The sequence below is a fragment of the Oncorhynchus kisutch genome, linkage group LG17 (assembly GCF_002021735.2).
Source record: "Oncorhynchus kisutch isolate 150728-3 linkage group LG17, Okis_V2, whole genome shotgun sequence".
Lineage (NCBI taxonomy): Eukaryota > Metazoa > Chordata > Actinopteri > Salmoniformes > Salmonidae > Oncorhynchus > Oncorhynchus kisutch.
Genome location: NC_034190.2, coordinates 75281482 through 75304171, shown reverse-complemented (window position 1 = coordinate 75304171; position 22690 = coordinate 75281482). Strand labels below are relative to the sequence as shown.

The following is a 22690-nucleotide window of genomic DNA, read 5'->3' as shown; positions in this document are numbered from 1 at the left end:
GTTGGTTATTACTGCATCGTCGGAACTAGAAGCACAAGCATTTCGCTACACTCGCATTAACATCTGCTAACCATGTGTATGTGACAAATACAATTTGATTTGATTTGATGATTTGATTTGACATTACACCAATGAAGAGAGATATCACTCAGGCTTTTTTGTTAGCTAGGTTAAAATAGTGAAATATTCGCCTAGAGCTCCGACTGTCCTTTTGAGGAGGATATAAGCCTAATATAGTAACATATTTGATACAATGTGTGTTCAAAAATAGTTATTTGTTGCTGTAACACAACAGAGGAAGGAGGCCGGATACCAGCTATAATACCACTGACATCATCATCCATGGGGGTAGCAGTAGGGGGGGTAGCAGTAGGGGCAGGGAGCAAATGGACAGGTTATGTCCCAAATGGCACCCTATTCCCTATATAGTGCAGACCCAAAGCCTGTAACTCTGTAATGGCAGTATACAGAGACGCCAGGCTACAAGTGCGAAAACCAGAAGAAAAAATGAGATGCTTGTCAGAAACAGGAAAACTGCTCTGAGAGCACATTCCAGCCAGATCCCTTCCAGGACAATGAGGGGTGGGACAAAATTGTGTATTTAAAATCTCCGTAGGCTTGATATTGCGCATGAATCAGGAACAGAGCAAAGTTGGGTTCCTAGGCATTCTAAGTAGGATACTTTATCGAGATGGAGATATTAGCTGTTTGAGAAGGTATTTAATTGTGTTAGTTAAGTTCTTTATTAAAAGCAGAAGACTGACGTCTAGTAGCCTATGTTCCAGGCTCGAGTTTCGTGTTTTCGGTTTATCAGTGGAAGATTTTAGCCGGAGATACAGGGTCATTGTGTTGCCCTTCAGACGATACAAATATGTTCAACTTGGACGGACTATATCTCGGACATAAGGATCGCTAATTTTTCAGCAGATATTTTGGATTTTCGGTTTAGAATCGTTTTTATTGGATGTGTGACATAGTTTTAAGAGACCGAAAAGGTTGAGGAGCAGTCGGTGTAGTGGCTGATCAGCATCGAAAGGGGAAAGGATGTGGTGAGATTTTAGGGTTGAACATTTGGAACTAAAAGCGTTCACTGAACTCAAACGTTGACACACGATTGAAGACGTATCTAATACATGACTTTTGGGTGTCTTTTAATACTTTAAAATACACATTTCGTTTTTAATATGGGACAAACGTGCTGCATTTCCATGGTACACCATTTGGCTTCCGCGTGAAAAGCAAGAGGAAAGAGAGCTGCACGTAGAAGGGAAAAACAGGTAAAAGTCACATTCAATCGGACATTTGTGACAGCTGTTGCCTATTCGTTTACATTTTTGTCTCGGTGTGGATTGCTTTTCTAATAACTGGGAACATTTAGTTAAGTATCTGTTGTAGGCTATGATTTCCTAATATTGTGAGAATGAACAGGTGGATGCTGGTAAATCACGTAGCCTACCTCTAATTAAGCAATAATGCCCGAAGAGGTGTGGTATATGGACATTATACCACGGTTAAAGGCTGTTCTTATGTACGACGCAACGCAGGGGTGCCTGGATACAGCCCTTAGTCGTGCTATATTGGCCATATACCACAAACCCCCAAGGTGGCTTATTGCTATTATGAACTGGTTACCTGGACCACAACGGACAACTCTGAACCACAGCGGCGCTTATTGGATAGAACGCCTTCAAATGTTTCCACGCTAGACTGTCTCCAGCAGTGACATTGAGCATTATCCTTTTCAATTATGGGCTAAATTAGTGTACAAAATACCAGGGAGCCAGGTGTAGTTAACTGTACCAGGGAGCTAGATGTGGTTAACTGTACCAGGGAGCCAGGTGTGGTTAACTGTACCAGGGAGCCAGGTGTGGTTAACTGTACCAGGGAGCCAGATGTGGTTAACAGTACCAGGGAGCCAGGTGTGGTTAACTGTACCAGGGAGCCAGATGTGGTTAACAGTACCAGGGAGCCAGGTGTGGTTAACTGTGACAGGGAGCCAGGTGTGGTTAACTGTACCAGGGAGCCAGGTGTGGTTAACTGTACCAGGGAGCCAGGTGTGGTTAACTGTACCAGGGAGCCAGGTGTGGTTAACTGTACCAGGGAGCCAGGTATGGTTAACTGTACCAGGGAGCCAGATGTGGTACCAGGGAGCCAGGTGTGGTTAACTGTACCAAGGAGCCAGGTGTAGTTAACTGTACCAGGGAGCCAGGTGTGGTTAACTGTACCAGGGAGCCAGGTGTGGTTAACTGTGACAGGGAGCCAGGTGTGGTTAACTGTACCAGGGAGCCAGGTGTGGTTAACTGTGACAGGGAGCCAGGTGTGGTTAACTGTGACAGGGAGCCAGGTGTGGTTAACTGTACCAGGGAGCCAGGTGTGGTTAACTGTACCAGGGAGCCAGGTGTGGTTAACTGTGACAGGGAGCCAGGTGTGGTTAACTGTGACAGGGAGCCAGGTGTGGTTAACTGTACCAGGGAGCCAGGTGTGGTTAACTGTACCAGGGAGCCAGGTGTGGTTAACTGTGACAGGGAGCCAGATGTGGTTAACTGTGACAGGGAGCCAGGTGTGGTTAACTGTACCAGGGAGCCAGGTGTGGTTAACTGTGACAGGGAGCCAGGTGTGGTTAACTGTGACAGGGAGCCAGGTGTGGTTAACTGTACCAGGGAGCCAGGTGTGGTTAACTGTGACAGGGAGCCAGGTGTGGTTAACTGTACCAGGGAGCCAGGTGTGGTTAACTGTGACAGGGAGCCAGGCTCTGTTTGCAAATCCCTTTAAGTATTCTGTTTCCATTTATCATGTTGGTTTAAGCATGGGAGTATAGAGGAGAGCTGATTCTACCTCACATGTTAGAGAGAACATATACAATATCTGAGTCCCAAAAGGCACCCTACTTCCTACACAGTGCACTACTTTTGACTGGAGTCCTATGGGTCCTGGTCAAAAGTAGTGCACTAAGGTGCCATTTGGGATGTACTCAGTAATTGAACATTACAGACAGACCACTAAGCCTTGCTTTGCCATGTCTGTCTAATGCAGATACAATTATACATACCAGACCAGACTCCCAGTCTTCTTTCTATCATCATAACAAGCTCTGATTCACAACAATCACAGGATTAAAGCTGTAAATACTTTTCTAATCAACAGATACTGAACATACAATCATGGATATCTGTGGGGGGGAAATATTAGCTGAATGACAAAGATTCTTCTGTCATCTGATCATATGTAGTAAATTGTCTTACAAAGTTAAATACATCAGTTCAGTTGTTTAGGCCTATAATGTCCCAATGGAGGAGAATGCTGCTGTTGCCTCCACTGGTTCATTTTATTCCCCCACCACCACAACATCTATGTAATCCAGAGGGGACTTTCCTCCCCACCACCACAACATCTATGTAATCCAGAGGGGACTTTCCTCCCCACCACCACAACATCTATGTAATCCAGAGGGGACTTTCCTCCCCACCACCACAACATCTATGTAATCCAGAGGGGACTTTCCTCCCCACCACCACAACATCTATGTAATCCAGAGGGGACTTTCCTCCCCACCACCACAACATCTATGTAATCCAGAGGGGACTTTTCCTCCCCCCACCACCACAACATCTATGTAATGCAGAGGGGACTTTCCTCCCCACCACCACAACATCTATGTAATGCAGAGGGGACTTTCCTCCCCACCACCACAACATCTATGTAATCCAGAGGGGACTTTCCTCCCCCACCACCACAACATCTATGTAATCCAGAGGGGACTTTCCTCCCCACCACCACAACATCTATGTAATCCAGAGGGGACTTTCCTCCCCACCACCACAACATCTATGTAATCCAGAGGGGACTTTCCTCCCCACCACCACAACATCTATGTAATCCAGAGGGGACTTTCCTCCCCACCACCACAACATCTATGTAATCCAGAGGGGACTTTCCTCCCCACCACCACAACATCTATGTAATCCAGAGGGGACTTTTCCTCCCCCCACCACCACAACATCTATGTAATGCAGAGGGGACTTTCCTCCCCACCACCACAACATCTATGTAATGCAGAGGGGACTTTCCTCCCCACCACCACAACATCTATGTAATCCAGAGGGGACTTTCCTCCCCCACCACCACAACATCTATGTAATCCAGAGGGGACTTTCCTCCCCACCACCACAACATCTATGTAATGCAGAGGGGACTTTCCTCCCCCCACCACCACAACATCCATGTAATCCAGAGGGGACTTTCCTCCCCACCACCACAACATCTATGTAATCCAGAGGGGACTTTCCTCCCCCCACCACCACAACATCTATGTAATCCAGAGGGGACTTTCCTCCCCCCACCACCACAACATCTATGTAATGCAGAGGGGACTTTCCTCCCCACCACCACAACATCTATGTAATCCAGAGGGGACTTTCCTCCCCCACCACCACAACATCTATGTAATCCAGAGGGGACTTTCCTCCCCACCACCACAACATCTATGTAATGCAGAGGGGACTTTCCTCCACCCACCACCACAACATCCATGTAATCCAGAGGGGACTTTCCTCCCCACCACCACAACATCTATGTAATCCAGAGGGGACTTTCCTCCCCCCACCACCACAACATCTATGTAATCCAGAGGGGACTTTCCTCCCCCCACCACCACAACATCTATGTAATGCAGAGGGGACTTTCCTCCCCCCACCACCACAACATCTATGTAATCCAGAGGGGACTTTCCTCCCCCCACCACCACAACATCTATGTAATCCAGAGGGGACTTTCCTCCCCACCACCACAACATCTATGTAATCCAGAGGGGACTTTCCTCCCCACCACCACAACATCTATGTAATCCAGAGGGGACTTTTCTTCCCCACCACCACAACATCTATGTAATCCAGAGGGGACTTTCTTCCCCCACCACCACAACATCTATGTAATCCAGAGGGGACTTTCTTCCCCCACCACCACAACATCTATGTAATCCAGAGGGGACTTTCCTCCCCACCACCACAACATCTATGTAATCCAGAGGGGACTTTCCTCCCCACCACCACAACATCTATGTAATCCAGAGGGGACTTTCCTCCCCACCACCACAACATCTATGTAATCCAGAGGGGACTTTCCTCCCACCACCACCACAACATCTATGTAATCCAGAGGGGACTTTCTTCCCCACCACCACAACATCTATGTAATCCAGAGGGGACTTTTCTTCCCCCACCACCACAACATCTATGTAATCCAGAGGGGACTTTCCTCCCCCACCACCACAACATCTATGTAATGCAGAGGGGACTTTCCTCCCCACCACCACAACATCTATGTAATCCAGAGGGGACTTTCCTCCCCCACCACCACAACATCTATGTAATGCAGAGGGGACTTTCCTCCCCACCACCACAACATCTATGTAATTCAGAGGGGACTTTCTTCCCCACCACTACAACATCTATGTAATCCAGAGGGGACTTTCCTCCCCCACCACCACAACATCTATGTAATGCAGAGGGGACTTTTCCTCCCCACCACCACAACATCTATGTAATCCAGAGGGGACTTTCCCCCCACCACCACAACATCTATGTAATCCAGAGGGGACTTTCCTCCCCCCACCACCACAACATCTATGTAATGCAGAGGGGACTTTCCTCCCCACCACCACAACATCTATGTAATCCAGAGGGGACTTTTCTTCCCCCACCACCACAACATCTATGTAATCCAGAGGGGACTTTCCTCCCCCACCACCACAACATCTATGTAATGCAGAGGGGACTTTCCTCCCCACCACCACAACATCTATGTAATCCAGAGGGGACTTTCTTCCCCACCACCACAACATCTATGAAATGCAGAGGGGACTTTCCTCCCCCCACCACCACAACATCCATGTAATCCAGAGGGGACTTTCCTCCACATCACCACAACATCTATGTAATCCAGAGGGGACTTTCCTCCCCCCACCACCACAACATCTATGTATCCAGAGGGGACTTTCCTCCCCCCACCACCACAACATCTATGTAATGCAGAGGGGACTTTCCTCCCCCCACCACCACAACATCTATGTAATCCAGAGGGGACTTTCCTCCCCCCACCACCACAACATCTATGTAATCCAGAGGGGACTTTCCTCCCCCACCACCACAACATCTATGTAATCCAGAGGGGACTTTCCTCCCCACCACCACAACATCTATGTAATCCAGAGGGGACTTTCTTCCCCCACCACCACAACATCTATGTAATCCAGAGGGGACTTTCTTCCCCACCACCACAACATCTATGTAATCCAGAGGGGACTTTCTTCCCCCACCACCACAACATCTATGTAATCCAGAGGGGACTTTCCTCCCCACCACCACAACATCTATATAATCCAGAGGGGACTTTTCTTCCCCCACCACCACAACATCTATGTAATCCAGAGGGGACTTTCCTCCCCACCACCACAACATCTATGTAATCCAGAGGGGACTTTTCTTCCCCACCACCACAACATCTATGTAATCCAGAGGGGACTTTCTTCCCCCACCACCACAACATCTATGTAATCCAGAGGGGACTTTCTTCCCCCACCACCACAACATCTATGTAATCCAGAGGGGACTTTCCTCCCCACCACCACAACATCTATGTAATGCAGAGGGGACTTTCCTCCCCACCACCACAACATCTATGTAATCCAGAGGGGACTTTCCTCCCACCACCACCACAACATCTATGTAATCCAGAGGGGACTTTCTTCCCCACCACCACAACATCTATGTAATCCAGAGGGGACTTTTCTTCCCCCACCACCACAACATCTATGTAATGCAGAGGGGACTTTCCTCCCCCCACCACCACAACATCTATGTAATCCAGAGGGGACTTTCCTCCCCACCACCACAACATCTATGTAATGCAGAGGGGACTTTCCTCCCCACCACCACAACATCTATGTAATGCAGAGGGGACTTTCCTCCCCACCACCACAACATCTCTGTAATCCAGAGGGGACTTTCCTCCCCCCACCACCACAACATCTATGTAATCCAGAGGGGACTTTCCTCCCCCCACCACCACAACATCTATGTAATGCAGAGGGGACTTTCCTCCCCACCACCACAACATCTATGTAATCCAGAGGGGACTTTCCTCCCCACCACCACAACATCTATGTAATGCAGAGGGGACTTTCCTCCCCCACCACCACAACATCTATGTAATGCAGAGGGGAATTTCCTCCCCACCACCACAACATCTATGTAATCCAGAGGGGACTTTCTTCCCCACCACCACAACATCTATGAAATGCAGAGGGGACTTTCCTCCCCCCACCACCACAACATCCATGTAATCCAGAGGGGACTTTCCTCCCCACCACCACAACATCTATGTAATCCAGAGGGGACTTTCCTCCCCTCACCACCACAACATCTATGTATCCAGAGGGGACTTTCCTCCCCCCACCACCACAACATCTATGTAATGCAGAGGGGACTTTCCTCCCCCCACCACCACAACATCTATATAATCCAGAGGGGACTTTCCTCCCCCCACCACCACAACATCTATGTAATCCAGAGGGGACTTTCCTCCCCACCACCACAACATCTATGTAATCCAGAGGGGACTTTCCTCCCCCACCACCACAACATCTATGTAATCCAGAGGGGACTTTTCTTCCCCCACCACCACAACATCTATGTAATCCAGAGGGGACTTTCCTCCCCACCACCACAACATCTATGTAATCCAGAGGGGACTTTCCTCCCACCACCACCACAACATCTATGTAATCCAGAGGGGACTTTCTTCCCCACCACCACAACATCTATGTAATCCAGAGGGGACTTTCCTCCCCCACCACCACAACATCTATGTAATGCAGAGGGGACTTTTCCTCCCCACCACCACAACATCTATGTAATCCAGAGGAGACTTTTCTTCCCCACCACCACAATATCTATGTAATCCAGAGGGGACTTTCTTCCCCCACCACCACAACATCTATGTAATGCAGAGGGGACTTTTCCTCCCCACCACCACAACATCTATGTAATGCAGAGGGGACTTTCCTCCCCACCACCACAACATCTCTGTAATCCAGAGGGGACTTTCCTCCCCCCACCACCACAACATCTATGTAATCCAGAGGGGACTTTCCTCCCCCCACCACCACAACATCTATGTAATGCAGAGGGGACTTTCCTCCCCACCACCACAACATCTATGTAATCCAGAGGGGACTTTTCTTCCCCCACCACCACAACATCTATGTAATCCAGAGGGGACTTTCCTCCCCCACCACCACAACATCTATGTAATGCAGAGGGGACTTTCCTCCCCACCACCACAACATCTATGTAATCCAGAGGGGACTTTCCTCCCCACCACCACAACATCTATGTAATCCAGAGGGGACTTTCCTCCCCCACCACCACAACATCTATGTAATCCAGAGGGGACTTTCTTCCCCACCACCACAACATCTATGTAATCCAGAGGGGACTTTCCTCCCCCACCACCACAACATCTATGTAATGCAGAGGGGACTTTTCCTCCCCACCACCACAACATCTATGTAATCCAGAGAGGACTTTCCTCCCCACCACCACAACATCTCTGTAATCCAGAGGGGAGTTTCCTCCCCCCACCACCACAACATCTATGTAATCCAGAGGGGACCTTTCCTCCCCACCACCACAACATCTATGTAATCCAGAGGGGACTTTCCTCCCCACCACCACAACATCTATGTAATCCAGAGGGGACTTTCCTCCCCCCACCACCACAACATCTATGTAATCCAGAGGGGACTTTCTTTCCCACCACCACAACATCTATGTAATCCAGAGAGGACTTTCCTCCCCACCACCACAACATCTCTGTAATCCAGAGGGGACTTTCCTCCCCCCACCACCACAACATCTATGTAATCCAGAGGGGACCTTTCCTCCCCACCACCACAACATCTATGTAATCCAGAGGGGACTTTCCTCCCCACCACCACAACATCTATGTAATCCAGAGGGGACTTTCCTCCCCCCACCACCACAACATCTATGTAATCCAGAGGGGACTTTCTTCCCCACCACCACAACATCTATGTAATCCAGAGGGGACTTTTCTCCCCCACCACCACAACATCTATGTAAAATGGATTGAGAGATGGGACTGAGATGCTTTTCAGATGAGAGTGAAAAGATGACACGGGCTGTGTTTTCCCACAGGTCTGAGTAAAGACCGTGGTGTTGTGAACAGAGTGGAGACAAACAAGAAGACACAGAGAGAGAGGAAGTATGTGTGTGTGTATGTGTGTGTTTGGTTGTACTATCCTTGTGGGGACTAGAGTCCTCACAAGTATAGTAAAATAAGGACAATTCAGGCAAGTGGGGACATTTAGTCTGCGGTGGAGAAGGGAGATCTGAACTAGAGAAGGAATCAGAGACAGTGGGGTTAGTGCTCCTCCATAGAGAATGGGCCAATTCAATGGGTGGAGCTGTGTTTACACAATGTTTGTCTTCCTAAAGGCCCTCAGATTAAAACACAGCTGACATGTCGGATGCTGCATGATACAGTGAAGAATGGGGTGCATGCATGTCCCAAAAACTGTTACTATTCAGTTAAATATAAGGTGGCCCTGAAGTTTCAGCTGCTGGGCTTTTCTCAAGGGATGCATCATACAGGAAATGCTAACAAAGTCTCTGCTAGTCAGTGTGTAATAATGCACCACGGATTGGCTTGGAGACGTATTGTGGTAGGGCTGTGGGACTCCTTTGTGGCCTTGTACCTCAATGCCAAACCGGAACTCCTTGGTGTTCTAGAATTGACATTACTGGATTTGTATCATATGAGGTGCTTGAGTTGAGCTGGAGCCCCGCAGATCAAATCAAATGATTTATTGCTTGCGTACACATATTTGCAGATGGTATCGCAGGTGCAGCGAAATTCTTGTGTTTCTAGTAATACCTACCAAAACAAAACGATACACACAAAGTCCAGAATAGTCAGACCCCTTGACTTTTTCCACATTTTGTTATGTTACAGCCTTATTCCAAAATTGATTAAATTCAATTTTTTCCTCATCAATCTACATACACACAATACCCCATAATGACAAAGCAAAAACAGGTTTTTAGACATTTTTGTAAATGCATTACAAAAAAAATAAAAATGAAATATCACGTTCACATAAATATTCATACCTTTTACTCAGTACTTTGTTGAAGCACCTTGGGCAGCGATTACAGCCTGGAGTCTTCTTCTTCTACAAGCTTGGCACATCTGTATTTGGGGAGTTTCTCCCATTCTTCTCTGCAGATCCTCTCAAGCTCTGTCAGGTTGGATGGGGAGCATCGCAGCACAGCTATTTTCAGGTCTCTCCAGAGATGTTCGATCGGGTTCAAGTCCGGGCTCTGGCTGGGTCACTCAAGGACATTCAGATACTTGCCCCGAAGCCACTCCTGCGTTGTCTTGGCTGTGTGCTTAGAGTCGTTGTCCTGTTGGAAGGTGAACCTGGAGCAGGTTTTCATCAAGGATCTCTCTGTACTTTGCTCCGTTCATCTTTGCCTCAATTCTCACCAGTCTCCAAGTCCCTGCCACTGAAAAACATCCCCACAGCATAATGCTGCCACCACCATGCTTCAACATAGGGATGGTGCCAGGTTTCCTCCAGGCATGACAGGCCAAAGAAACCCATTCTCCAGCCTCTAGCCTCTCTAGCTTGTGTGACCCACAGAAGTGCAGACCTGAACAATGAGCACCCCCCCCCCCCCCCCCAACACACACACACACGATGAGCCGACCTGAGTCTCCCTCTGTGGCGGGCCGGCCAGGGTGTGGCCTCTCAATGGGAGTAAGCATTGTAACTGACTAGCCTGAGTCTGGGCCAGGGCAGCTACACACACACACACACACGCACACACACACACAGACACGGGCTGGACACACACAAAGCCTCCTCTCCCATCACCTACCTAGAGCAGGCAGACTGACTGGACCCTGCGCCTGGCACTCACTCTGTTATTGTTTTTGACATCAGAACTTCCTCTGCTGACAGACTGGGTACTAACTGACTGGGGCTGTATGACTCCGACCACCAGCTGGGGCCAATGTTGTCATAACGTTAGCTGGAAACCAAACTGGGGACTCCATTGGAAGGTTGTAGGAAAGTTGACTGTTTGCTGGGCTAAAGCTGCATGGATCTGGCTGCATCTGGTGTTCTTTCTGGCAGACATTAAATCCAATCAAATCAAATCAAATGTTATTTGTCACATACACATGGTTAGCAGATGTTAATGCGAGTGTAGCGAAATGCCCACTCAGCTCAGCCACCGCAGCCAGGCCTGGCTGTCACACTCAGACAGAGAGTGTGGGAGGACTGATTGATAGGAGCTAAGAGAGAGAGAGAGAGAGAGAGAGAGGGGAAATGAGAGGAAACCTAGAAGTTGACGTTAATTGTGAAGCTGAGTAGGAGCTTATGAAACTGCATGTGAGAGAGAACTGTGTGTTCCAAGATTCTTTCTTTGAGTCTCTAAAAGCCTTAAACGAAGCATAATCACTGCAGCTCTAATTGCTGTCTGGTCTGTCTGACAGAGATGCGGGGTGCTGCAATGCTCACAGTGCTGCTATCTGGGATGTGCCTGTGGACCTCCACCGCTCATGCAGGTAATTCAACAAAGGTGATGTGTGTGTGTTTGTATCTTTAGGTGTGCTAGCTTACATAATCACAAGTGTGTTTGTGTGTTTTTAAAAATCTTTGTGTATTTGCGTCTGTCCTTTTGTTTGTGTATCTGAGTGTAAGTGAGTGTGTTGCTGCTGCTGGGGAATCAGCTGGGTGCAGATGTGTGTGTAATGTAGATGAGAAGTGCTCTTTTCGTACTGTAGTGAAACAACAGAGACAAGGAAGTGTGGGTGTTCCTGCTTTGTCCGTGTACGAGTGATGCTGCTGAGACCCCTGACCTGTTGGCCTCAGGGAGAGAGAAACCCCCTTCAGGGAGAGAGAGAGAGAAACCCCCCTCAGGGAGAGAGAGAGAGAAACCCCCCTCAGGGAGAGAGAGAGAAACCCCCTTCAGGGAGAGAGAAACTCCCCTCAGGGACAGAGAGAGAAACCCCCTCAGTGAGAGAGAGAGAAACCCCCTCAGGGAGAGAGAGAAACCCCCCTCAGGGAGAGAGAGAGAAACCCCCTTCAGGGAGAGAGAGAGAAACCCCCCTCTGGGAGAGAGAGAGAAATCCCCTCAGTGAGAGAGAGAGAAACCCCCTCAGGGAGAGAGAGAGAAACGCCCCTCAGGGAGAGATAGAGAAACCCCCTTCAGGGAGAGAGAGAGAAACCCCCCTCAGGGAGAGAGAGAGAAACCCCCTCAGTGAGAGAGAGAGACACCCCCCTAGGGAGAGAGAGAACCCCCCCCCCCCCCTTAGGGAGAGAAACCCCCCTTAGGGAGAGAGAGAGAAACCCCCCTCAGGAAGAGAGAGAGAAACCCCCTCAGTGAGAGAGAGAGACACCCCCCGGGGAGAGAGAGAAACCCCCCCCCCTTAGGGAGAGAGAGAGAAACCCCCCTTAGGGAGAGAGAGAGACACCCCCCCAGGGAGAGAGAGAAACCCCCCCCTCGGGGAGAGAGAGAGAAACGCCCCTTAGGGAGAGAGAGAGAAACAACCCCTTAGGGATAGAGAGAGAAACCCCCTTAGGGAGAGAGAGAGACACCCCCCCAGGGAGAGAGAGAGAAACCCCCCTCAGGGAGAGAGAGAGAAACCCCATTAGGGAGAGAGAGAGAAACGACCCTTAGGGAGAGAGAGAGAGAAACCCCCCTCGGGGAGAGAGTGAGAAACACCCCTTAGGGAGAGAGAGGGAAAACCCCCTCAAGGAGAGAGAGAGAGAAACACCCCTCAGGGAGAGATAAAGAAACCCCCCTTAGGGAGAGAGAGAAAGCCCCCTCAGGGAGAAAGAGAGAAACCCCCTAAGGGAGAGAGACGAACCCCCCTCAGGGAGAGAGAGAGAAACCCCGTTAGGGAGAGAGAGAGAGAAACACCCCTTAGGGAGAGAAAAAAAACCCTTAGGGAGAGAGAGAGAATCCCCCTTAGGGAGAGAGAAACCCCCCTTAGGGAGAGAGAGAGAATCCCCCCTTAGGGAGAGAGAGAGAAACCCCCCTCGGGAGAGAGAGAAACCCCCTTAGGGAGAGAGAACCCCCCCTTAGGGAGAGAGAGAGAATCCCTCCTTAGGGAGAGAGAGAGAAACCCCCTCAGGGAGCGAGAGAGAAACACCCCTCGGGGAGAGAGAGAGAAACCCCCCCCCCCTCGGGGAGAGAGAGAGAAACGCCCCTTAGGGAGAGAGAGAGAAACCCCCCTTAGGGAGAGAGAGAGAAACCCCCTTAGGGAGAGAGAGAGACACCCCCCCAGGGAGAGAGAGAGAAACCCCCCTCAGGGAGAGAGAGAGAAACCCCATTAGGGAGAGAGAGAGAAACACCCCTTAGGGAGAGAGAGAGAGAAACCCCCCTCAGGGAGAGAGTGAGAAACACCCCTTAGGGAGAGAGAGGGAAAACCCCCTCAAGGAGAGAGAGAGAGAAACACCCCTCAGGGAGAGATAAAGAAACCCCCCTTAGGGAGAGAGAGAAAGCCCCCTCAGGGAGAAAGAGAGAAACCCCCTAAGGGAGAGAGACGAACCCCCCTCAGGGAGAGAGAGAGAAACCCCGTTAGGGAGAGAGAGAGAGAAACACCCCTTAGGGAGAGAAAAAAACCCCTTAGGGAGAGAGAGAGAATCCCCCTTAGGGAGAGAGAAACCCCCCTTAGGGAGAGAGAGAGAATCCCCCCTTAGGGAGAGAGAGAGAAACCCCCTTAGGGAGAGAGAACCCCCCCTTAGGGAGAGAGAGAGAATCCCTCCTCAGGGAGAGAGAGAGAAACCCCCTCAGGGAGCGAGAGAGAAACACCCCTCGGGGAGAGAGAGAGAAACCCCCCTTAGGGAGAGAGAGAACCCCCCCTCTGGGAGAGAGAGATACCCCCCTCAGGGAGAGAGAGAGAGAAACCCCCCTTAGGGAGAGAGAGAAACCCCCCTCTGGGAGAGAGAGATACCCCCCTCAGGGAGAGAGAGAGAGAAACCCCCCTTAGGGAGAGAGAGAAACCCCCCTCTGGGAGAGAGAGATACCCCCCTCAGGGAGAGAGAGAGAGAAACCCCCCTCAGGGAGAGAGAGATACCCCTGTTAGGGAGAGAGAGATACCCCCTCAGGAAGAGAGAGAGAGATACGCCCCTTAGGGAGAGAGAGAGAAACCCCCCTTAGGGAGAGAGAGAGAAACCCCCTTAGGGAGAGAGACGAACCCCCCTCAGGGAGAGAGAGAGAAACCCTGTTAGGGAGAGAGAGAGAGAAACCCCCCTTAGGGAGAGAGAGAGAAACCCCCTTAGGGAGAGAGACGAACCCCCCTCAGGGAGAGAGAGAGAAACCCCGTTAGGGAGAGAGAGAGAGAAACACCCCTTAGGGAGAGAAAAAACCCCCTTAGGGAGAGAGAGAGAATCCCCCTTAGGGAGAGAGAAACCCCCCTTAGGGAGAGAGAGAGAATCCCCCTTAGGGAGAGAGAGAGAAACCCCCCTCGGGAGAGAGAGAAACCCCCTTAGGGAGAGAGAACCCCCCCTTAGGGAGAGAGAGAGAATCCCTCCTTAGGGAGAGAGAGAGAAACCCCCTCAGGGAGCGAGAGAGAAACACCCCTCGGGGAGAGAGAGAGAAACCCCCCCCCCTCGGGGAGAGAGAGAGAAACGCCCCTTAGGGAGAGAGAGAGAAACCCCCCTTAGGGAGAGAGAGAGAAACCCCCTTAGGGAGAGAGAGAGACACCCCCCCAGGGAGAGAGAGAGAAACCCCCCTCAGGGAGAGAGAGAGAAACCCCATTAGGGAGAGAGAGAGAAACACCCCTTAGGGAGAGAGAGAGAGAAACCCCCCTCGGGGAGAGAGTGAGAAACACCCCTTAGGGAGAGAGAGGGAAAACCCCCTCAAGGAGAGAGAGAGAGAGAAACACCCCTCAGGGAGAGATAAAGAAACCCCCCTTAGGGAGAGAGAGAAAGCCCCCTCAGGGAGAAAGAGAGAAACCCCCTAAGGGAGAGAGACGAACCCCCCTCAGGGAGAGAGAGAGAAACCCCGTTAGGGAGAGAGAGAGAGAAACACCCCTTAGGGAGAGAAAAAACCCCCTTAGGGAGAGAGAGAGAATCCCCCTTAGGGAGAGAGAAACCCCCCTTAGGGAGAGAGAGAGAATCCCCCTTAGGGAGAGAGAGAGAAACCCCCTTAGGGAGAGAGAACCCCCCCTTAGGGAGAGAGAGAGAATCCCTCCTCAGGGAGAGAGAGAGAAACCCCCTCAGGGAGCGAGAGAGAAACACCCCTCGGGGAGAGAGAGAGAAACCCCCCTTAGGGAGAGAGAGAACCCCCCCTCTGGGAGAGAGAGATACCCCCCTCAGGGAGAGAGAGAGAGAAACCCCCCTTAGGGAGAGAGAGAAACCCCCCTCTGGGAGAGAGAGATACCCCCCTCAGGGAGAGAGAGAGAGAAACCCCCCTTAGGGAGAGAGAGAAACCCCCCTCTGGGAGAGAGAGATACCCCCCTCAGGGAGAGAGAGAGAGAAACCCCCCTCAGGGAGAGAGAGATACCCCTGTTAGGGAGAGAGAGATACCCCCTCAGGAAGAGAGAGAGAGATACGCCCCTTAGGGAGAGAGAGAGAAACCCCCCTTAGGGAGAGAGAGAGAAACCCCCTTAGGGAGAGAGAGAGACACCCCCCCAGGGAGAAAGAGAGAAACCCCCCTCGGGGAGAAAGAGAGAAACCCCATTAGGGAGAGAGAGAGAAACACCCCTTAGGGAGAGAGAGAGAGAAACCCCCCTCGGGAGAGAGAGAGAAACCCCCCTTAGGGAGAGCGAGGGAAACCCCCCTCAAGGAGAGAGAGAGAGAAACACCCCTCAGGGAGAGATAAAGAAACCCCCCTTAGGGAGAGAGAGAAAGCCCCCTCAGGGAGAGAGAGAAACCCCCCTCTGGGAGAGAGAGATACCCCCCTCAGGGAGAGAGAGAGAGAAACCCCCCTCAGGGAGAGAGAGATACCCCTGTTAGGGAGAGAGAGATACCCCCTCAGGAAGAGAGAGAGAAATACGCCCCTTAGGGAGAGAGAGAGAAACCCCCCTTAGGGAGAGAGAGAGAAACCCCCTTAGGGAGAGAGAGAGACACCCCCCCAGGGAGAAAGAGAGAAACCCCCCTCAGGGAGAAAGAGAGAAACCCCATTAGGGAGAGAGAGAGAAACACCCCTCAGGGAGAGATAAGAAACCCCCCTTAGGGAGAGAGAGAAAGCCCCCTCAGGGAGAAAGAGAGAACCCCCCCAGGGAGAGAGAGAGGAACCCCCCTTAGGGAGAGAGAGAAAGCCCCCTCAGGGAGAAAGAGAGAACCCCCCAGGGAGAGAGAGAGAAACCCCCCTTAGGGAGAGAGAGAGAAACCCCCTAAGGGAGAGAGAGAGAAACCCCGTTAGGGAGAGAGAGAAACACCCCTTAGGGAGAGAGAAACCCCCCTTAGCGAGAGAGAGAGAATCCCCCTTAGGGAGAGAGAACCCCCCCCCCCCCCTTAGGGAGAGAGAACCCCCCCCCCCCCCTTAGGGAGAGAGAGAGAATCCCCCCTTAGGGAGAGAGAGAGAAACCCCCTCAGGGAGCGAGAGAGAAACACCCCTTAGGGAGAGAGAGAAACCCCCCTCTGGGAGAGAGAGAGAAACCCCCCTTAGGGAGAGAGAGAAACCCCCCTCTGGGAGAGAGAGATACCCCCCTCAGGGAGAGAGAGAGAGAAACCCCCCTTAGGGAGAGAGAGAAACCCCCCTCTGGGAGAGAGAGATACCCCCCTCAGGGAGAGAGAGAGAGAAACCCCCCTCAGGGAGAGAGAGATACCCCCTCAGGAAGAGAGAGAGAGATACCCCCCTCAGGGAGAGAGAGAAACCCCCCTCTGTGAGAGAGAGAATCCCCTCTAGTCTCCACTGAGGTTTCTCTTTTGCTCCAGACAGGCCCAGGCTCAGCCCCAGGCCCAGCTCCATCCTCAGGCCCATCCTCAGGCCCAGCCTCAGGCCCATCCCCAGGCCCAGTTCCATCTTCAGGCCCAGCCTCAGGCCCATCCCCAGGCCCAGGTCCATCCTCAGGCCCAGCCTCAGGCCCAGCCTCAGGCCCAGCCCCAGGCCCAGCTCCATCCTCAAGCCCAGCCTCAGGCCCAGCCCCAGGCCCAGCTCCATCCTCAGGCCCAGCCTCAGTCCCAGGCCCAGTTCCATCCTCAGGCTCAGGCCCAGCCTCAGGCCCAGCCCCAGGTCCAGGTCCATCCTCAGGCCCAGCCTCAGGCCCAGCCCCAGGCCCAGCTCCATCCTCAGGCCCATCCCCAGGCCCAGTCTCAGGCCCAGGTCCATCCCCAGGCCCAGTCTCAGGCCCAGTCTCAGGCCCAGCTCCATCCTCAGGCCCAGCCTCAGGCCCAGCCCCAGGCCCAGCTCCATCCTCAGGCCCAGTCTCAGGCCCAGTCTCAGGCCCAGCTCCATCCTCAGGCCCAGTCTCAGGCCCAGTCTCAGGCCCAGCTCCATCCTCAGGCCCAGTCTCAGGCCCAGCTCCATCCTCAGGCCCAGTCTCAGGCCCAGTCTCAGGCACAGCTCTATCCTCAGGCCCAGTCTCAGGCCCAGCTCTATCCTCAGGCCCAGTCTCAGGCCCAGTCTCAGGCCCAGCTCTATCCTCAGGCCCAGTCTCAGGCCCACCAAACCTGGACTTTCTCTCACCACTGTCTTTTATATTTTTTAGATCAGTCATCCGTGGGGTCATCATCAGAGGGTACATTTGTTTCTGTGTAATATTGTGTACCACAGTTACTCTATAGAGCTGTGTTACTGTTTATTATAAATCTGTCCTATGCCTTTATGTTCACGTTTGTGTGTGCATGTGTGCGTGCGAGCATGTGTTTTGTGCATACTTACACAGCACACACACTCAATGGTTCCCTCTCCCCCAGGCCCTGACGACAGCACCAACCTTCTGTGTACATGTGAGAACAACAAGGGGACATGTAGGAACGGCACCTGTAGAGGTGCCTACTGCTTCTACACCAAGGTGCATGGCAGAGAGGAGAGGGGCTGCTTCCACAAGGACCACTACAAGGAACAGTGTTCCACCAACTTCCTGGGACTGTATGTCCTCTGCTGCTCCAACAACCTCTGTAATGTCAACAGCTCCGCTCCACCAGACCCAGGTCAGAACCCTACATCTACTCTAGAAGCCTCTCCAACAGTGTAGAACCCCTTATGGCATGTCTGGTCTCATATGAGGTCCATACTCATGACCCATGACATTATCTCGTCAGTTTGTGACTTGAATCAATCAAATAACTACCAGGCAGAAAATGAGACCAGCAGTCAAACTTGAGGCTCATATTTCAGTAGTTCTATTATGGAACAACTCCTCAGGGAGTCTGACTAACAGGTCAGTGTCATACAGAACTCTCTGGGAGTCTGACTAACAGGTCAGTGTCATACAGAACTCTCTGGGAGTCTGACTAACAGGGCAGTGTCATACAGAACTCTCTGGGAGTCTGACTAACAGGTCAGTGTCATACAGAACTCTCTGGGAGTCTGACTAACAGGTCAGTGTCATACAGAACTCTCTGGGAGTCTGACTAACAGGTCAGTGTCATACAGAACTCTCTGGGAGTCTGACTAACAGGTCAGTGTCATACAGAACTCTCTGGGAGTCTGACTAACAGGGCAGTGTCATACAGAACTCTCTGGGAGTCTGACTAACAGGGCAGTGTCATACAGAACTCTCTGGGAGTCTGACTAACAGGGCAGTGTCATACAGAACTCTCTGGGAGTCTGACTAACAGGTCAGTGTCATACAGAACTCTCTGGGAGTCTGACTAACAGGGCAGTGTCATACAGAACTCTCTGGGAGTCTGACTAACAGGTCAGTGTCATACAGAACTCTCTGGGAGTCTGACTAACAGGGCAGTGTCATACAGAACTCTCTGGGAGTCTGACTAACAGGTCAGTGTCATACAGAACTCTCTGGGAGTCTGACTAACAGATCAGTGTCATACAGAACTCTCTGGGAGTCTGACTAACAGGTCAGTGTCATACCGAACTCTCTGGGAGTCTGACTAACAGATCAGTGTCATACAGAACTCTCTGGGAGTCTGACTAACAGGTCAGTGTCATACCGAACTCTCTGGGAGTCTGACTAACAGATCAGTGTCATACAGAACACTCAGGGAGTCTACCTAACAGGTCAGTGTCATACAGAACTCTCTGGGAGTCTGACTAACAGGTCAGTGTCATACAGAACTCTCTGGGAGTCTGTCTAACAGGGCAGTGTCATACAGAACTCTCTGGGAGTCTGACTAACAGGGCAGTGTCATACAGAACTCTCTGGGAGTCTGACTAACAGGGCAGTGTCATACAGAACTCTCTGGGAGTCTGACTAACAGGGCAGTGTCATACAGAACTCTCTGGGAGTCTGACTAACAGGTCAGTGTCATACAGAACTCTCTGGGAGTCTGACTAACAGGTCAGTGTCATACAGAACTCTCTGGGAGTCTGACTAACAGGGCAGTGTCATATAGAACTCTCTGGGAGTCTGACTAACAGGTCAGTGTCATACAGAACTCTCTGGGAGTCTGACTAACAGGGCAGTGTCATACAGAACTCTCTGGGAGTCTGACTAACAGGGCAGTGTCATACAGAACTCTCTGGGAGTCTGACTAACAGGTCAGTGTCATACAGAACTCTCTGGGAGTCTGACTAACAGGGCAGTGTCATACAGAACTCTCTGGGAGTCTGACTAACAGGGCAGTGTCATACAGAACTCTCTGGGAGTCTGACTAACAGGGCAGTGTCATACAGAACTCTCTGGGAGTCTGACTAACAGGGCAGTGTCATACAGAACTCTCTGGGAGTCTGACTAACAGGGCAGTGTCATACAGAACTCTCTGGGAGTCTGACTAAGAGGGCAGTGTCATACAGAACTCTCTGGGAGTCTGACTAACAGATCAGTGTCATACAGAACTCTCTGGGAGTCTGATGAACAGGGCAGTGTCATACAGAACTCTGGGAGTCTTCCTAACAGGGCAGTGTCATACAGAACTCTCTGGGAGTCTGACTAACAGGTCAGTGTCATACAGAACTCTCTGGGAGTCTGACTAACAGGTCAGTGTCATACAGAACTCTCTGGGAGTCTGACTAACAGGTCAGTGTCATACAGAACTCTCTGGGAGTCTGACTAACAGCTCAGTGTCATAAAGGCCTCTGATGCCCCCTCGTGGCTGTTGGTGGTCTTTTATATCAAAATCATCTTGTCTTTCTGCTATTCCCTCTCACCTGTATGAACCTGTGTGTGTCGACTGTCCAGCAGGTGAGCCTACGAGGGAGGGGAACGGTGTGATTCTTCTGGTGGCTGTCCCCCTGCTGCTGCTGCTGATCCTCACTGTGGGTGTGTGTGGCCTGGTGTCGTGGCTCTGCTCCAGATCACAGCACCACAGGTTTGGCTACAACAAGGACCATGACGTCACCTTACTCAAGGTCCCCAGTGTGGCAGATCCCACCTATGGTGTAAGAATGGAATTTTATGACATTGAATTTAATTGTATTGATATACAAGAGGACATTTAGATGTCACAGAATCAGTACCAAGATCACTGCCCCTTTAGCAATATTATTGGTACTTAAAGTATATTATGAAATTGCTACATGACAACAAGTGGCAGGGGACTGTGATCCTTGATGTGTGTGACTCTCTCTGTGTCTGCAGGATGTCTTTGATGAGTTCTGTACCTCAGGCAGTGGGACTGGTCTGCCATACCTGGTACAGAGGACCATGGCACGACAGATCTCTCTGCTCGGGTGCATCGGTAAAATACTCTTCTTCATTCTCACTCCCTCCTTTATGTCTCTCAGTGCCTTACTCAAACTCACTTGTTTATGTACTAATATGTGTTGGAGTTAATGTACCAATATGTTATGGAGTTGATGTACCACGATGTTATGGAGTTAATGTACCAATATGTTATGGAGTTAATGTACCAATATGTTATGGAGTTAATGTACCAATATGTTATGGAGTTAATGTACCAATATGTTATGGAGTTCATGTACCAATGTGTTATGGAGTTCATGTACCAATGTGTTATGGGGTCCATGTACCAGTATGTTATGGGGTCCATGTACCAATATGTTATGGGGTTAATGTACCAATATGTTATGGAGTTAATGTACCAATATGTTATGGGGTCCATGTACCAATATGTTATGGAGTTCATGTACCAATATGTTATGGGGTTTATGTACCAATATGTTATGGGGTTAATGTACCCTTGGGTTCATTTCCAGTCTTACTAGTGTGATGACATCGTTATACCAACCCACTCCATCTCTGCTGTGTGCCTGTTCCTCTGTCCCTCTCTCTACCCAGGTAAGGGCAGGTATGGAGAGGTGTGGAGAGGCACCTGGATGGGAGAGAGTGTTGCCGTGAAGATCTTCTCCTCCAGGGATGAGCAGTCTTGGTTCAGGGAGACAGAGATTTACAACACTGTACAGCTCAGACATGACAACATCCTGGGTGAGTCAGCGTAATCCTGTTAGTTCACTTTTAGAGCAATTCCTACATTTCTACCAATTCCCCTGGAATCAAAATAGTGTTTGTTTCCTTTCAATGTCTTCTGGTACACTTGATTTAGCTTGCCTGGCCTGGTCTGGCCTGGTCTGGTCTGGTCTGGTCTGGCCTGGTCTGGTCTGGCCTGATCTGGTCTGGCCTGGTCTGGCCTGTTCTGGCCTGTTCTGGCCTGGTCTGGCCTGGCCTGGTCTGGCCTGACCTGGTCTGGCCTGGTCTGACGATCACAATACCTTCTGTCTTGTCTCCCCCCAGGCTTCATAGCATCTGACATGACGTCTCAGAACTCCACTACTCAGCTGTGGCTGATCACCCACTTCCACCAGCTGGGTAGTCTCTACGACTTCCTCCAGTACAGCAGCGTGGACCCAGAGGGCTGCCTAAGGATGTGCCTGTCTGTAGCCTGTGGTCTGGTCCACCTTCACACAGAGATACTCAGCTGCCAGGGAAAACCCGCCATCGCCCACCGAGACCTGAAGAGCCGGAACATCCTGGTCAAGATGAACGGACAGTGCTGCATCGCTGACCTGGGTGAGAGGAGGATGAGGTGGGAGGAAAGGAGAGGGCTGAAGGAGAGAGGGATAGAGGGCTAGAGGAGAGAGGGATAGAGGGCTAGAGGAGAGAGGGCTGAAGGAGAGAGGGATAGAGGAGAGAGGGCTAGAGGAGAGAGGGCTAGAGGAGAGAGGGATAGAGGAGAGAGGGATGGAGGAGAGAGGGCTAGAGGAGAGAGGGCTAGAGGAGAGAGGGATAGAGGAGAGAGGGCTGAAGGAGAGAGGGATAGAGGAGAGAGGGCTGAAGGAGAGAGGGCTGAAGGAGAGAGGGCTGAAGGAGAGAGGGCTAGAGGAGAGAGGGCTAGAGGAGAGAGGGCTAGAGGAGAGAGGGCTAGAGGAGAGAGGGATAGAGGGCTAGAGGAGAGAGGGATAGAGGAGAGGGGGATAGAGGAGAGAGGGCTGAAGGAGAGAGGGATAGAGGAGAGAGGGCTAGAGGAGAGAGGGCTAGAGGAGAGAGGGCTAGAGGAGAGAGGGCTGAAGGAGAGAGGGCTAGAGGAGAGAGGGCTAGAGGAGAGAGGGCTAGAGGAGAGAGGGCTGAA

At 51.1% G+C, this 22690-nt stretch overlaps 1 protein-coding gene across 3 annotated transcripts in view; it reads left to right on the top strand.

Moving 5' to 3' along the window:
• Nucleotides 1-560: 560 nt before the first annotated feature.
• LOC109878429 (serine/threonine-protein kinase receptor R3-like) overlaps nt 561-22690 on the top strand; it is a 38454-nt gene continuing 16324 nt past the window's right edge. Inside the window, exons 1-7 of one of the 3 annotated variants that reach the window (XM_031794614.1) lie at nt 561-1277; nt 11581-11652; nt 17957-18193; nt 20344-20543; nt 20743-20842; nt 21403-21549; nt 21856-22131. In XM_031794614.1, the coding sequence (XP_031650474.1) occupies nt 11583-11652; nt 17957-18193; nt 20344-20543; nt 20743-20842; nt 21403-21549; nt 21856-22131 (1030 nt within the window). In that variant the 5' untranslated portion in view covers nt 561-1277; nt 11581-11582. Of the gene's footprint in view, nt 1278-9067; nt 9283-11580; nt 11653-17956; nt 18194-20343; nt 20544-20742; nt 20843-21402; nt 21550-21855; nt 22132-22690 lie in introns of those variants that run through there. The other 2 variants (XM_031794616.1, XM_031794615.1) reach the window with 2 other exon arrangements.